Here is a 17,431-nt window from a genome sequence, read left to right as displayed (position 1 = left end):
ATGCATCTTCATGATCAGGTCGAGCATCATCGTAATGACATGGATGGGCTGGAGCATGAACTTCTCCTCGAAGATGGGCTGGATGATCTCCTTGAGGGTTTATCCACCATATTGAATACCCACCCATACCCACCCATAAGTCTATGAGCATACACATACCCACCCATACCCATTGGGTATGGGTGGGTAGTTGGGTGGGTTTGGGTATGGGTGCCCAATGCAGGGCTCTGTTGCACAGACTAACTCTTTCCTCCTTGCTTTCAAGCACAGCAAAGGGCAACAAATAATTAATGAGTAAGATATTTGTTACACTTTTATTATATGTTTGCAAATACTCAACAAAAAAGCAACTAAATGCAATTAAAATTATGTTTTAAATGCTCTTTTTTCAAAAATACATCAAAAGCGCACAAAAAACACACTAAAAGCGCATAGAATCCGGACGAAAAATTAGATCCAGTGACAGGACCTAATAATTTGCCATCGTATTTCTCCCTCTTCTCCTCTCTCTAAATAAAGTTCCTTCTCTCTCTAACAAAAAAGATAAAAATAAAATAAAATAAAATATTTGCAAAAACACAAAAAAATTATGTTTTCGTTCTCAATTTTCATTGCTGCCTCATCGCATCATATCATGCCAATGTATAATTTGTAAAATCTCAAAATTAAATATTCAATATCATTGTTCCAACATGGTGGGAAATTTGTGAAATAAGTAGTACAGTAGTGTGTCTTATTTCAATACAATGAGAAAATCAATGAAATAAGTACTCATTTGTGTTGTTTCATCATGCCGGGAAATATGTGAAATAAATACTCATGCACATTGTGCCAATGCTATGAAAAAATCTACAAAATAAGCACTTATTCCAATATGACAGCGAAATTCGTACATTTTTCTCATACATAAGAGGAAGCTCCCATGCGCTTTTTAAGTGTGTCAGAGGTAGAAGACCCATGGTCATGGTGTCACCTTACATCAATCATTCTGCTTCTTTTATAAACATTCTTAACAAATTATAAATATTCAACTATGGAATATAATGAAGATGAATATTTCTTAATTCAAATTACCCCAAAGCGTTTCCGCACCAAATATAGCAAGCTTCATGTTATAACTTATGATATATTCAAAATTCTTAAGAAAGTTGGATCAAATGCCAATCTCCTTGAATTTTCTTCTACCTGTATATAAATTCTATTTTTAATATTGAGGATATACTATCTTATAAAGGAATTATTAAGGCTCGTGATTTACAAGAAAAACTTATTATTAAGACTCGTGATCTACAAGAAAAACTTATTGCATGAGACACATGTCTAATTTTGCTGGTGCCTCTACACCACAATTCTTGAATATTTATGGCATCATTTCAGACGAACTCTCTATGATAAAAGATTCATGACCTAAACTCTTGGTTAGATGGTAAAACCAATCTCCTTTTAAAGATACATGGATGAATAAAAAAGTTATAGAGAAACTTATGTCAAGTCTTATTGATATATACATGAACTTTAACTCTGTAGAGCATTATTCTTTAAGGTTCGGTAGAGTTGATGCATCACCAAGAAAGGCCAATGACAATATCACAAACTAAGGTCCATTATCGAAATTTGGGTCAATCATCATGCAAAACTCTCCAGACAAGCCCATGAATATCCCATACTACTTTTATAATTATTGGAGAATAATTTGAAAGCTTGATTTAAGGCCTTTTAATGAGCAGGTGGGCCATACAAGTCAAAAAGATAAAAAATTTCAGAAACTGATTGATTTTATGACTATTCTACTTTCCATTTGTGGCCAATCCAAATCTTCATGTATTTGGAAGCTTCTAATTTAAGTTTTTTTCCCCTTTCTTTTGGTATTAGGGCATATCATCAATCTATTTAATAATATTTTTTTGGCTCTCAAGGCTTTCTAAAGTTTTATAGGCTTGGAAAAGGCCTATAAATAGGACCTTGCTTTGTCCTTTTGATTCATTAAATAAAAAAGATTTTTGCATGTCCAAATGTCGTGCGAAAGGAGAGATTATTAGGTGCGGAGTGCGGATGGGGAGAACCGTCCGCACAAGCACTATACCCAGCTAGGTACCGGCACTCGGTACCGCTTGGTACCGCTGGGTACCGCTGGTTACCCAGTGCTTGTGCGGACGGTGCACACTCCGCACCTAATAATTTTTCCGTGCGAAAGAGCTTGGTAGTTTTACTCATTGGTGATGTTTGGTGGTTGATCTTTTAGGGCTTTAGTGAGTTATTAGTTATCTCTTCTTACATATTTTCCTCTTCTTTCCCGACATAATTTTATCTCCTTTATTTAGCCTCATGCTTAGCATCTCAGAACCCCCATCCAAACTCTCCTAAATAGCTCAACAAATCTCTCATAACCTTCCAAGGCCTCAACTACTTAGCCTCATGCTTAGCATCCTGTAACCCCCATCAAAACTCACCTAATTAGCTCCACATATCTCTCATAACCTTTCAAGGCTTCAACTCCTTCAAATATACCATAGCTAAAGTTCCAATATTTATGTGAAATTTCCTACTTTGAACAACTTGATTAACAATTTCATAACTTCTCAACTCTTGATCCAAAATTCATAAAAATACTATCATTAATTCTCTAACATCTCAAACCATTGATCTAAAATTTCTCATTATTTTTCTACAAGGAATCCTCATCTTTTTAGAGCTTAAAAGTTTCATATTCAAATCTATACAAAAACTTGAATTCTAGCTTCATCACCACCCAAATAACCATTTCATCACCACCATAAGAGGACACCAATCAAGTTGTTGCCTTCACCATAAAGATTCTCTTGATACAATATCAAAGAACATAATTCAACATAAATATAATGTATTAAAATTATTTTCTTGTGCATAAAATCAATACATAAGATTAATTTCTTATATTTAATTTAAAGTAAAATAAATATACTGTAAATCTCAATTATGAATGGCAACTGGCAGCAATCACCAATAGTGATCAATAATAATCAGAGATAAAAGAGATCAAAGCTAGTGTATTTAGAAAAAGATCAAAATCAGCCAATTTTAAAATACATAAGAATTGACCGAAGATGTGACTTTCAAATTTGACAAAATTTTATCTCGAATAAAAAGTCCAGCATTTTAAAAATTTTCTGCCGAAAACTCAATTAAATAGCCCCTTAGTGTGGAGCAATTATTACGTCTGGTCACCAAACGCGTTCATAGATCAATAATCACGCGCCACATCATTTGAAACTCGATATTGAGCACTCGGTATTGCTCGGTATACATTCAGATACGTTCGGATTTGACCGGACGTAATAATTTCTCCTTAGTGTGACGTAAAGATCCTAACTAGATAGAGAAAAATTGTAAGAATATACACAGTTCACTCCTTTGTACTGCTTAGATGCTGTGGAAAGTTATTATCATCTAATCATATATATGTATGTGGCCTCTTTGCAAGTTTGTTATTTACACACAAGTTTCCAATACAGGTGGGTGCGACCATACCAGCACCAGTGCACCAGATCCCATCAAAACTCCGCAGTTAAGCGTGCTTGGGCGAGAGTAGTACTAGGATGGGTGACCTCCTAGGAAGTCCTCGTGTTGTAGAAAAAAAAAAGTTTCCAATACAGGAAAGATTAATTCTCAAACATGGGAAGAATAAAAGTTTACATATTTCCATCATATCAAAAAATAATTTTAACCATTAGAAACAAACTTTTACTAAACCATCATTGAACACTCGTAATCAAAGGGAACAATTAATTTGTGATGTGCAGCTTACTTCACCACAATATGAACATGTTGTCAAGGTGGGTAAACAACTATTGACCAGATCTACCAATATTTATATTCGTTAGATATAAAAAAAACATTTTTTCATACTTGAAGAATGCAAAAATCATGATTTTTTCATGAGCGTTAGACAATTTGCTTGATGCACCAAAACTTATGCTGCAAATATAAGCCAACTAACCTCACTCTTTACCTGTAATGAGTATAGAAAGAATTTTTTGTGATTATAAAGAGGAAGAGAAGCTTGCTTCTGCATAGTCAGTTCATCAGATATGGCTTCACTTCTCCTATTCCTCCAAGCTTTTATAAGAAGAGGACAGGATAAAATGACTGAAGCATTAGAAGTATCAGGTGAAAGCAATTTAAGTTCTGCTTGGAGTTGCACAAAGAAGAGAGGAAGAAGTAGCAAAAACCAGATATCCACAGCAGAAAATCACTACAACGAAAGGACAGGCATCACCTGCTATGCAGAAGAGACTTGGAAGATAGCAGAATGTTTCATTAGGCCTTAGAGGCAAAGCATCTTCGTTAAGTCATGCAAAACTGCTAGTGTGTTTGTTCCAACTTACTTGTACAATAGAAGGCAGGTGCTTCAAAAAATATAGATAAGTTGATAATTGTATAATGCACTAAGATATACGTACTGTGTACGCATATAAAAATTTGAAAGTTACATCTGTGTTAAAAGAATTGGTGTTGGGACAAAAACCAGTAGCTTAGATACAAAAGCTGACTATTCTATACATGAAGAAAAGAAGATTGCAATCTTTCCAGACATGTGATATGTACGGCTAGAATCTTAGGCTTTGGGACGGCTTTCTTTCTGCTTTTTAAAACAGCTTTTTAATATAAAAAAAAAATAGTACTAGAAAGCTGCTTTAAGAAGCAAAAATAAAGCCGTAAGCCTTAATGAGAGCTTTTTATGAAATTTCATAGGGAGGGGAGACTGATTATACAAGGACCTGAGATCTTGCAGCAAGCCGTGAGCATTTCGTTCGAGAACTTTTTCTGCGCCCACAGATACAGAATTCTAGAAGCTCCAGATCCTCATCACAGGTCAAGATAGCTGCCATGTTGGGGTTATCCAAAAGCATCTTCGACGTAAGGTATCCAGCTATAGTCCATGTCTGATACAGCCTTGCTTGTTTACCGATAAATCTACCAGTGCGGGTATCGTAGTATTCTGGCCATTTATCATTTGATATCCTTTTTTCAGCAAGCGTCACAGCCCTCTCAGCTAACTCTGGTCTCCCAATTTTAATGCAAGCCAATGTAAACTGAAAAGCCAAACAATAGAAAAATATTAGATTGTGTAGAATTTTGAGAGAAAAAACAATCTTATTCGTTTAACCCCAAATCCCCAATGATAGAAACCGTACAACATAAATCGAAGAGGGGAACAATCTCACTCCTTGAATCAACGAAACTAATTCCCTAAATATCTATGCTAAATCAAGAAAAACAAAATAACTAGGAATCAGGTAACATTACACAACATTTATTCTCGGAAACAAAATAAACAGATTTATGGTAACCAAATAATTATGGAATTCTGCACTCCGCAAACTAGGTTGTAAATATCAATTACACCTTGATTAAATGCCTGTTCATTTTCACTTTTTTTTTTGTTTTGTCAGCGGGGATAGGGTTCTTTCTGTTAGCATACATAAGAATTAGGTTGCATTACAAAGGACAGCCGCTCTCCACCACTACTGCATTCGGTTACCACAACATGTGCAGGGTCACTTTGCTCTGGCCCCTAACGGCAGCACAAGCTGCTTAAAAAACCTGTCCTTTAACACTCTATATATACACACACAAGCATTGTAATACATGGCATATAATACATAAGTTGTTTTTTTACATCTACTTCTTCCTCTCTATTATTTTCTCTGGCTGCTGTTCGATATTCAACATGGTATCAGAACAAAAAGCCTTACAACTTCCTCTCAGCCCGATGGCAAATCAAGAGTCCTCCAACACTCAGTCAACTTCCTCTCTCTGCATCAATGGCTGAATATATCATACCCTCCCCACTCAAATTTTTGATGCCCAACATCAAACTCATTGTCAATCTCAACTCACCAATGACAATTACCCCATTTGGCGACTGCAAGTGCATAAACTGTTTTTGACAAATGGCTTTAATGTCTACTTAGCAGGCCAACTCTGCTGCCCACTTGAGCCCACTTCGTCTTCCATCAGTCATGCCTCAGAGATCAATGAATATCGCCTATGGAAACTAATCGACTAGAATTTGGTTTCAACCCTCTTCTCCACCATCTTTCCCTCCATTCTACCTTACATCCTTAATCTTACCGCAGCCTATGAAATTTGGATCACTCTTGAGCATCAGCTTCAACTGACCAACAAATCCTGAGTGATCCAACTGAAATTGATTATATCATATTCAAATGGGTGACAACACCACAGCCCAATAACTCACACAAATTAAGGCACTGGTGGACATAATCTTATATATCATCAATAGCTTACCCTCTACCTACAAATCTCCATTTGAACATCACTTCACCCCATCAACCTAGACGTGCTTTACTCACTGCAAAGGAGATCAACCTACAAACAAAATTGCTTAAAGAATCCGTTCCTCCCAAAGACAATCAAGCTCTGTATTCTAGCAAGCCACCCGCTCCAGCAAACTGCGGTCGCCCACCCTCCAGCTAGTCTCATCCCTTTCGTGGTAGAGGATCCTCGCTCAGACCACAATTCTATGTTGGTCGCGGACAACGTGTTCCCACTACTCCCCATCATACCTGTCAAATTTGCAACAAACTAGGCCACACCGCTCTCTCATGTTGGCATCGTTGTAACCTACAATATGCTCCCACAACCACCTAGCCACCTCGAGCCCTCTTATCAAAGCAACAATCTCCTTCCCCCACATAATGGGTACTCGAATTCGGCGCCTCCAATCATCTCAACCACAAACGCCTCTAATATGCATGTGATTTGCCTATAATCAAATTTCATTAGGCACTAGGAAAAAAATTCCTTTTATCTAAAACAAATAAACTTTCTCAAATAACATAAAAAGATAAACAGACTAAACAAATGTAAATAGATCCAACTAAGTTCATATTATGTTATCTCTATTCCTTATTTAGAAGCCTCCCTATCTATGTATTTAGATGGACCTCTCGACCTATGAGGCTGCACTTCTATGTCAGGGGAGGCTCGCTCCTCGAGATAAAAATTATTTTAAAGCCATTTTTAAAATTCAAATCATACAAATTTTACATTTGACCAACATAATATTGTATTAAACAAACCAATGAAAAAAATGATTAATTGCATTTAGAATTATAAGAATAAATACCATTCATGATTTCTAGACATTGGTTCTGAATTCTTAATTAAATAACTATCTATTCTATCTTGCATTTGCATAAGACTAAATATCATTGCTTTGAAATCTATTAGATGAGTTTAGCCAGTATTCCACTTCATGCAAAATCATAAATCTAGTACAATCAGATTTTCTCAAACTCTTTATAAAATCAAAGATATAAGTCTCACTACATTTCATTAAACTATATTTGAATTACCATGGTTGTGAAAATCGGACCGGACGTCAAATCGGAAAACATGAGAGGTTCAAGGTTCAATGGCTTGACCGAGGTTGAACTGAATGATGTAATAAATATTATAATTATTTAAATAACAATTAAATGATATAATAATTAAATAATGATATAAATTGTGACTAAAAAAATTTAGTTTATAGAAAAACTTATAAATTTAATATAAATTATTACTAATTTATGTTAAATTTAATATAAATTATTATAAACTATTATTATTTTTTATATATATTTAGATGAAATTTACAACCATAAATTATATATTAAATCCACATTAGAATTTTATATTTATAAATCATTCAGGTTAGATTATTTAAATTTAATAAATAGATAAAAATTATATTTTAATGATGTATATTTAAAAATATAAAATATAAAATCTTTAAACAATTAAATATAACTAAATAAAATAATCTCACCGGTTTGATGTTGGGCCGATTTTTCATGAGAACCGAACCAACCATATGATCAGTTCATGATTGAACCGGTCGAGCCAGCCAATCCACTCCAATTTTCAAAACCATGTGAATTACTACTCTGTAGTGTTCAGCTTAATTTTAGGTTCTAGAGTTGATTATAAAAATGAAATTATCGAAACCATATTTTTGTTTTTGAGTCCATTACAGACTATCATTTATTGCATCTTAGATAATATGTTATTATCAAAGCAATATTTAATTATAAAAATAGAAATTTGAACCAAATGGTTTATCTTCGTGCACCATTTAAAATTTTATAAGGAAAATCAATCTTATTCGCTTAACCCGTAGAAACAATTTAAAAAAAAATATATGAAATAGTAGAAAAATCATACTTTAATATGAATCAAAGAGACAAATTCCCTAATTTTCTATACTAAAATAGAAAACAATATAACTAAGAATCGGGTAATAGAATACCCAAATCCTTTATTCTAGGAAATAAGATAAACTAATTTATAATAACTAAATAATTATGGAACTATAAATTAGAACATGAAAAGTAGCCCAAAAAGAAATTCTGAATTGTGGCTACTTAAAAGGCTAGGTTGTTGGGAGCAAAGAAAGAAAACTACCTGCCAAAGTAGTGTAGGCCAAGATCCTCCATTATGATATGACCAAGGTCTGCATGAACACATAAGTAATCAGCAATCAGTATACAGCTCGTGAACCAGAACTTCATGCCAGCAATAGATTATTACAAGACATATCTAAATTTAATCATATCCCAGAATATTATCCACTGAATTTTTAAAAAACGGTTCTCCTTCCAGATGTCTAATATGGAGAACTACAGTAACAGCTACTAAGATCTAAATAATCAGGAATCATTTGAGCATTGTGGTAGCAGATAAATAATAGAGAGAACTCCAGTTCATTACAGCTAAGGTCAAAATAATTAGAAAATGTTAGAACATGGTGGTAGCACATAACTGCATAAAGAAATAAGATCAGACGTGAAAACTAAAATATTTGGTCTAAAAATACACTTACGTGTTCTTTGGGTCACTGCCAGTTATTATACGCCATTCCTCAAATTCTAAGGCAGGATAGCATATCTTAAGAGGCATATTTGCCATAAGATCATCCCATTTGTCTTCAAATAGATTGAGAATGCCCTCTGCCTGTTTTGGGGTAGCAAGAGAAGAAACTATGGCCCAAAGATTTCCAAGGGAGAAAAACCTGAAATCCATGTGTGCAGGCTGAAGATTGCCAATGAGGTAACCTCCTCTTTCAGGGATCCAATCAACCAACCAAGAAGGAATTTGATCAGGGTAGATATTAAACTTATTAATAGCATCATATGAATATTCCTCCGTCTTGTAACGGTATATCTCATTTATCTTTTTCATGTCAACCCAATAATACTCCCTTATATGGAAAGACAGTGCACTAAGCCTGTTATTAATAGCATGCACAAGATTCTTGGATCCATCATTGATGGAAATCATTTCTCGAGCACACCGCAAAGCTGAGTAGAATAAAGCCTATGCAAAAGCACTTGTTATATAGATAACAAAAGATCTCAAATACGAAAGAGACGATACAAATCCAAACATAACCACATAAAAAAAATGAAACACATTAAACCATTATAGTTATGGTGTCATAGGTTAAGCAACAGGCATTACAATAATCAGAATCATAGAAAATTACAGGAAGGAAATAAAAGGAGATTGATAAAGGAAATAAAAGGAGATTGCGCTTTAACACCAAACCACTTCACTTTGTCTAGCTTGTGAGAACTCAATCATTGTAGGTATTTATCTTGAATACAAAATATAATGTAGAGGAGGAAGAGTTCTTTTACATTTTTTTTTTAATTTTTAATTTTTTTTTTCTTTTACATATAAATTTTAATATGATATATATTTTAATAATTTTAATATGATATATATTCCAATTAGCTGTTGCAATTACAAATTCTGCCACATGGTGTAGAACTGTTTAGAGGAAATGAAAAAAAAAAAATTCACACAATCATTTAGAATGCTCCAGGCTGTAAATTGATGTTGATATATCACTAAATTTTATAAAACTAGTGAGCATATGTTGATCACTGATCTCACTAATCTTTAATTTGCTCTTCAATTTCTCCAAGAATATGTTTCTCTTAATGACTCAAAGCTTTTGTAATATAAATTTTTTTAATGGTGGACTAGCTGGAGAAATCATCATCATTATTAAATGACTTGCTTTATTTAATTAGAGAAAATTCTGTGAAGAGATTCATCGTCATCATTTTGCTTCTTCTCTTTTTTTGTTTTACTTGTCAACACCCAAAATCAATACATCATTTACGGAGTAATATCTAAGTCAAAATAGAGATTGAGCTAAATATATTAAGGTGCTTGCATATTGATATACGTGCTACACAAAATGATTAGGATTAACTGCAACACCAATAAGTTCATTTTAGGAATGAAAAAACATACTGTAAAAGACCTTGAGAAAAAAGTACCGCTTTGTTTTATATTAACTGCAACATCAATACGTTCATGTTAGGAATGAAAAACAAACTGTAAAAGACCTTGAGAAAAAAAATACTGCTTTGGTTCATATTTAGGAAAAGTGCCATTCAGATAACAGGGCTTAAAACAAAGATTGAAAGCACTTGTTTATTTCAGATAACAAGTCTTTCTTACTTTTCCTAAAGCAGTTTTCTAGTACAAAATTTTCTAATTAAAAAAATTTTTATATTAAAAAACTACTTTATAAAACAATACGAAAGTTGTCCCAAACAAAACCTAAACCTAAATCTGATTTTTTTCCTTATTCCCTCCGCTTTTCCCATATTCTTTCTCTCAGCCTTTCACTCCTTTCATCTTATTTATGCAAGTCTAAATTCAACAGCATTAAATCAAAGGGGAAATGAGGACAGGTAATGAGGAGAGGTAGGAAGAAGGGAAGAGTTAAAAAAGAAAAAAGAAATAGGAAAAAAAAGAAGAAAGAAACCTAAAGATTATAGAATAAAAAATGACCTTTAATAATATCACCATAACAGAAGAAAAGAAAGATGCAGAAGACATTAATACTTTATCACAAAAACAAAAACAGAAAAATATAAATAAAGGGGAGATCAGTTTCTATTAACTTATTCGTTTGCATAGGAAGCAATGAAGATTGGCATCGCAGTTGATTTAGAAAACGGAGATCCAACGTTCAAATATTTTCAACAAAACAAAGTCATGAAGATGTCCATTGACAGGACAGCTACCTGTTTGGCCACTCAGCAACTAGCTCAGAGTTCGCTTCATATAGTCCATGAATCATTATATTGCCTCATTTACCTTAATTCTACTTTCTATATCTTTAGCTAAAACAGAACTTAGAGTAATCATGACTTTGCTGAGATAAAAGAGAGGCAAAAAGGCTATTTCTAATCCCCCAGAAATCATGACTTCGCTTAGATAAAGAAGGGAAGAAAGGAACCAAGTGTTTACAAAGTGCACTTGCATTTTTCAAATGCTTAACCAGTAAAGTAATAGGCTCAAAGATAGCATCTTACTAACAGGTCCATTGCATATTTCTTCTATCTATTCTGATGGTTGGTAGCCACTGCTTCCTAAACATGTGGATGAGGTTGAACTTTCAAGCATGCACCGCAACCACCACCAAACTTGAACAAAACAGCCAGTGAAGGCTTGTTGCTCAAGCCTCTAACCAAAGCTAGATGTGGCACATTACGCAGAATTGTCTCCTAAGGGATAAAAACCTATCAAACAGGGATGAGGATGGAACGAAAACTAGTGTTTCCTATAGCCTATTGACATGAAAGAGGCTAGTGAGTCATCACAAGTGCCACCATTGGGAGAATAGATGAGTTCACATCCGTTTGATCAAAGTCAGTCCGTAATCTTTTCCTTGAGCTTTCCTAAATTGTTGATGGTCAAAAATCAGTAATCTTGTTTCGTACACATTAAAAAATTGATACTTAATTATTCATAATATAAAATTAGATCATTCTCACGTTGTCCATAACGTTAGAACTGCATCCAATATATTGCAATCGCTTCAAATATTATGTCGTATACTCTCTCCAACAAGCATATCCATTAGGATAAACCTTAGTTATAAAAAATAGCATGCAATATAGTACTTAAATGCAGTAGGAATTAGTCATGTAAAGTAAAGAATTTACATGGGCACGTGTATCTCGTACAAAAATAAGTCATGATAAGAAACAAGTGGCAAAGGCAAAAGCCAAGGAAATTATTTTTGCGTTCATTAAACCAATGTTTTCTGGTTGTTTATACCATAAGCATAACTTGAACGGATGTCTACATGCCAGTTCTGGGGGTGTTACTGTATTAAAAAAGATCTAAAAATATATGATTCTGATTTATAAAGCATGCCTACGTTGTTACTTCTTCAGTAACACTTAGCATAGGACACCATAAAGAACAAAAAAAATTAAATGATTAAAAACAAAAAAAAGCAGAATGGATTTAGCATGGACAACCAATGAGAAATTTGAATTTCAAACTTGCAAAAATTGGATGTCATACTTGGATCTCAAGCGGGTGACCATGGATGCCCATGCGACGATCTATCATGCAAGAGCCATCTGTTACTAGAAGAGATGGAAACATGTCAAACCCATCTGTCAAACATAAATTTAATATTAATCTAATTCCAAGTTGTACATCCACTCTCTCCTGCAAAGCATAATCCCCCGTGATCTTTCCATAGGCTCTCAGCAAAATTATCCACCATAAACCTGGCAGGAAGAAATATAAACCACAATTATATCTTAAAATAAAGTCAGAAACCTAATGACACAGAACAATATAATGTCTCAATATGAAGTCACCAGAATCAACGGGAGCTACACGTCCAATAGCTGACTCGCCAAAATCAGGGTCCAAAATTTCCTCAAATGCTTCATTGCTTCCATCCAAGGGAACCGTCCGAACCTTAAAACTAGCTGGCATCAACCCTTGCCCAGGACTATAGCAGTCCACAGTCTTTTCCCAGCTCTGGTTATCCAATGAATGTAGCAAAGGCAATGAATTAGGAAAGGTACAAGACTACAGAAAATGGAATGGAATTATAGGACATCTCAAACTTCAAATACACTTCCAGTGATGCCGGAATAAGATCACAAATGAAAATAAACAAGTTAGGCTAAAGTTTCATCATAAGGGAAGGAGTATCATTTGACCATGCAGGGCACATCACAATTTTAGTGATCACATGTTTAATCAGAATAGCTTTAGCACAGGATGTGATATAGGCATTAAGCAGAAACACACTTCACATGGAATTTCACTGTCATAATAACAGTCTTTTTGAAGTAATAAAAACAATTTACATGCTAGAAAACATAAATTGGTGTTGAAACGTGATTCTAATGGTTTTTGCTCATTCCTGTGTTTTGAAAGTTGAACTATCAAATCAAATGGAACTCTTTCAACAGTAATAAACAGTTCAATAAAAGACACAAACTGCTTAATGCAAGCCATAAAAATAGAATTGGTTATCATAATACACTTGAGTGCAATAGATTCACCAAGAAAACTCTATGGTATGGTTATCTCTCTAATAAATGCAGATATCGTCATAGAACATTGCAAAAGTATAAAATGCTAAAAAATACAACTATAAAAGGTAATGAATAGGCAAACCAATATATCGTAGTTCGGCCACTAATGGCCTACATCTACCATCCAAGTCCCCTAAAAAATTTCCCCTATTCTATCTTTATGCTATCGCAAGGCAAAAAAATTTCTCTTCACCGTAACTAGGAAGTTCTACAATTAGGCATCTCCAATGCCTACCTTAACAGCAAATTGGATGAGATAACATATGAGCCAACCACTGGGTTATCAAGGCCCACAATTCACAACACATGTGTTAGCCATCTACGACCTAAAGCAAGCCTCTTGTCAATGGTTAATAGCCCTCCAGACTCCTGATACAATTCAGCCAAGCTGAACCCCTCTGTACTGCATTATCATGCGAACAACATTTACATCTACATCTTAATTTACATCAATGGCATACTCGTTATTGACAATCACCAACCAACTCTTTCTCAACTCCATGGTCTACAACAAACATTCAACAAGAAATTATTTGGTTCAATATTGTAAATCCTAGGCATTCACATGTTAAGAACCCCTCACAATTTCCATCTTACATAGGATAAATATTCTTTTGACATTCTTTAAAAGATTGGAATGACGGAATGAAAAGCGACAACCAATCGTCCCCCCTCCAAATAGCAGCCACATAACAATCTCACTAAATCATTTGAGAATCCAACTCTATACCACAATCTCATTGGCTCAATACAGTACCTTGCCATCACAAATCCAAACATAGCCTTTGCCATCAATGAACTATGCCAAAACATGCATCTACTAATTGGCCACTTCTAGCTACTAAAATGCCTACTCTAATATATCAAAACCACAATTCATCTTCATCTATCAATTCAACTTGGTAATCTTACTTTACACACCTATTCAAACTCTGATTGGGTGAGTGACTCCAACAAGCGGCAATCCATCATAGGCCATAGTTCATACCTCGGCAAGACTCTATTTTCATATCATGACAAGAAACAACCTATAATGGTGAAATCTTTTAGCAAAGATGAATAAATAGCCCTAACCTTTGTAACTACTGATATCATATGGCTTCGCAAATTCTTGAAGGAATATCAAATACCAATTACCCAATCCACACCCCTCAATTTCGATAATATTTCCGCAGTGGCAATAACTAACAACCCCATATTTCACAAACGCAATACACATAAAAATCAACATTTCATTCGAGAAGATATGAAATCCAATGAAATTCAAGTTTATCATATACATCATACTCTCTCATGACCAACCAGCAAACATCTTAACGAAGGCTTTTCCTGCTGCGAATTTTCTCGTGATTCATGACAAGTTGACACTTCTACCATGGCCCATCGCATTGGGGGAGGTAAACACTCAACCTCACCCCTGCCATCAGCAGCCATATGGAGTAGCCACTCTCACTGCGAATCTTCTACAGATACAAGATTCAAACATACTGCTCCAATCAAAACCGTCCAAGCAAAACCGCATAATTACTTTTAATAAGCACTGCGCACGCATCTTTTCTATTTTTCCATATATATACCATGTAACAAGGTAAAAAAATAGAGAAATGAATGCACTGCAGCAAGTTATTGCCAAGTTCATTTCTTATTTATATTCTTCAATATCCCTTTAGCCATCAAGCAGAACTAGCAGTTCTGCATTAGAAACTTATTACATATAAATTACAATATGGAAGTTTAAGTATTGCGGTGTTTCGCTGGCATTAAGTCCAACAAACTTCAAGAGGCTACAACATATCACCAATTTAACCAAGAAGAAATTTAAAAAGTAGATGGGAAATTCACCTGAAGCTGCAGCGTGTGAAGAAGAAAATTCCGGACAATCTCAGAATCTCCCTTGAAAAGGAAGGCAATCGCAGACGGAACAAAATCGCGAATGAAAACCTGATCGTAATTGAGCGCCACCTCCGTGGGATCGTTGGCAGCCACCGTCCCAACCGGGCTACCGCTGTAGTTTACCACCGCCCTTTTCAACAAGCTCCACGCTTCTCTCTCTGACTCTATTAATTCCCTGACCACCGGCGCCTTCGCCTTCGACAAAGGTACATCGCAGTCTCCATCCACATCCGCCGCAGAGGCATCGGCGACCGGTGCGTCCACTTTGGCATCCAGAACGTAAATCCTCTCGAAAGAGTCTTCTCCTGTGAGAGGCTCTGACAAAGTCGAAAACCATCGGAAGCCTACGACGGCGGAGGGGATGACCGAGAAGAGGCTTCCGTTTGGAGAGAATTCGCACGAGCACGAAGTGCGATCTCCAACGGGCCGGAAGACCTTAAATGGTCGGCGTTCAGGCGGGCGGCAAAGGTAGTAATTTCGATAGAACCTGGCAGGCCCAGTGAAACCTTTTAATATGCGACGGAGAAGTCTCGCATTGGAGGCCGCCATGAGAGTCTAGTTCGACTCGAGCTCGAGCTCGAGTTCGAGCTCGTTTTCCAAGTAACGAGCTGAGCTCGATAATGCTAAAACTCGACTCGACTCGACTCGTTTACACCCCTACCTCCCATCTGGCTCCTGTTTGATCCATAACGTCCCCAAAAAAAAAAAAAAATTAAGTAGTATTATTTTTAGCTCATTTTATAATTTTTTTTTATATATTTATAACTTATATTAATGTCAGATTTCTTTTTATTATTATTATTATTATTATTATTATTATTATTTAGATTTCTTACTTTTTAATTGTGAGATTTCTTTTATATTAGGGTAAGAAGATTATTTTTAACGAATGAGTTGAATAGGAATATGACATCTAAGAATAATTATTTTTAATGTTTAAATATTAAGGGCATATTGTTAGAATGATTATTTAATGGTTTATATTAGTTAAAAGGAATAATATTTTTATGAAAATAAGTTATTAAAGTTATTTTGGTAGAAGTATGGATGTAGAACACGAGAGATGGTCACCACTCACCACAAGTTCTAATAAGATTTCAAATAAGTTTATAAGTTTCTGAATTTAGCTTTTAATGATTTATATAATATATTAGATACTAAATATGATATATATAAGTTAGTCAAACAAAGAGATGGGAGTAGTATGGATTTAGTTAAAGTGAATTGTATTAAGGGTAAATATGAAAAAGTATTTTTCTTAGAAGATGATATTTAACAAAGGTATATGAGATATTTTGCTGAACTTTTTAATGAATATTGCGAAAATACGATGAACATTAGTGACCTTAGCACCCTAAATAATAATAAATATTTCTGTGTTTTATCAGTGTATTAATAAAACCGAATTTACAGAGGTTTTGTAAAAAATGAAGTGTGGGAAAGCTGTTGGACCTGATGATATTCCAATAGAAGCATGGAAATGCTTAGGAGATAAAGAAAATTCTTCATTAATTAAAATTTTTAATACTGTTTTGAAGACTAAAAAGATGTCAAATGAGTGGAGAATGTGTGTGTTAATTCCTATTTTTAAGAATAAAAGTGATGAACAAGATTAATGTGTGAATTATAGAGGAATTAAATTAATGTATCATACTCTTACATACATATCTTTAATGACATGAAAAAAACATACACCAAGGTACAACATATTGCAATTTTGTAGTGAGAACATCCATGACTAAAGCAAAAAAGATATGGACTTAAAGCCAATCTTTGACGTAATCCAACAAGTAATCACTCTTACATACATATCCTTAATGACATGAAAAAAGCATACATCAAGGTACAACCTATTGCAAATTTGTAGTGAGAACATCAATGACTAAAGCAAAAAGATATGGACTTAAAGCCGATCATTGACGTAATCTAACAAGTAATAACTATTGCATACATATCCATAATGACATGAAAAAAGCATACACTAAGGTACAACCTATTGCAAATTTATAGTGAGAACATCCATGACTAAAGCAAAAAGATATGGACTTAAAGCCAGTCAACAAGTATTAACTCTTGCATACATATCCTGATGTAATCCAACAATCTATGCTCCATAA

At 34.5% G+C, this 17,431-nt stretch overlaps 1 protein-coding gene and 1 non-coding gene across 2 annotated transcripts; one reads left to right on the top strand and one right to left on the bottom strand.

The window, feature by feature from the left end:
- The first annotated feature begins 3,493 nt into the window (after positions 1 to 3,493).
- LOC114579776 lies at positions 3,494 to 3,612 on the top strand. Its single transcript, XR_003700953.1, has one exon. It is a non-coding gene; the product is annotated as a 5S ribosomal RNA (ribosomal RNA).
- Positions 3,613 to 4,319: 707 nt separating this feature from the next.
- Positions 4,320 to 15,872, bottom strand: LOC110112694 (neutral/alkaline invertase 1, mitochondrial). Its single transcript, XM_020845000.2, has 6 exons — positions 15,264 to 15,872; positions 12,690 to 12,855; positions 12,385 to 12,596; positions 8,870 to 9,363; positions 8,452 to 8,500; positions 4,320 to 5,072 (listed from the first exon to the last, which is right to left on the bottom strand). Exons 1-6 carry the CDS (start codon positions 15,861 to 15,863, stop codon positions 4,746 to 4,748), a joined length of 1,848 nt encoding a protein of 615 aa, XP_020700659.2. The 5' UTR covers positions 15,864 to 15,872; the 3' UTR covers positions 4,320 to 4,745.
- Positions 15,873 to 17,431: the final 1,559 nt, after the last annotated feature.

The sequence above is a fragment of the Dendrobium catenatum genome, unplaced genomic scaffold, assembly GCF_001605985.2.
Source record: "Dendrobium catenatum unplaced genomic scaffold, ASM160598v2 fragScaff_scaffold_627, whole genome shotgun sequence".
Classification (NCBI taxonomy): domain Eukaryota; kingdom Viridiplantae; phylum Streptophyta; class Magnoliopsida; order Asparagales; family Orchidaceae; genus Dendrobium; species Dendrobium catenatum.
The sequence above is the reverse complement of the archived record's forward strand: the minus strand, read 5'-3'. Positions and strand labels throughout refer to the sequence as shown.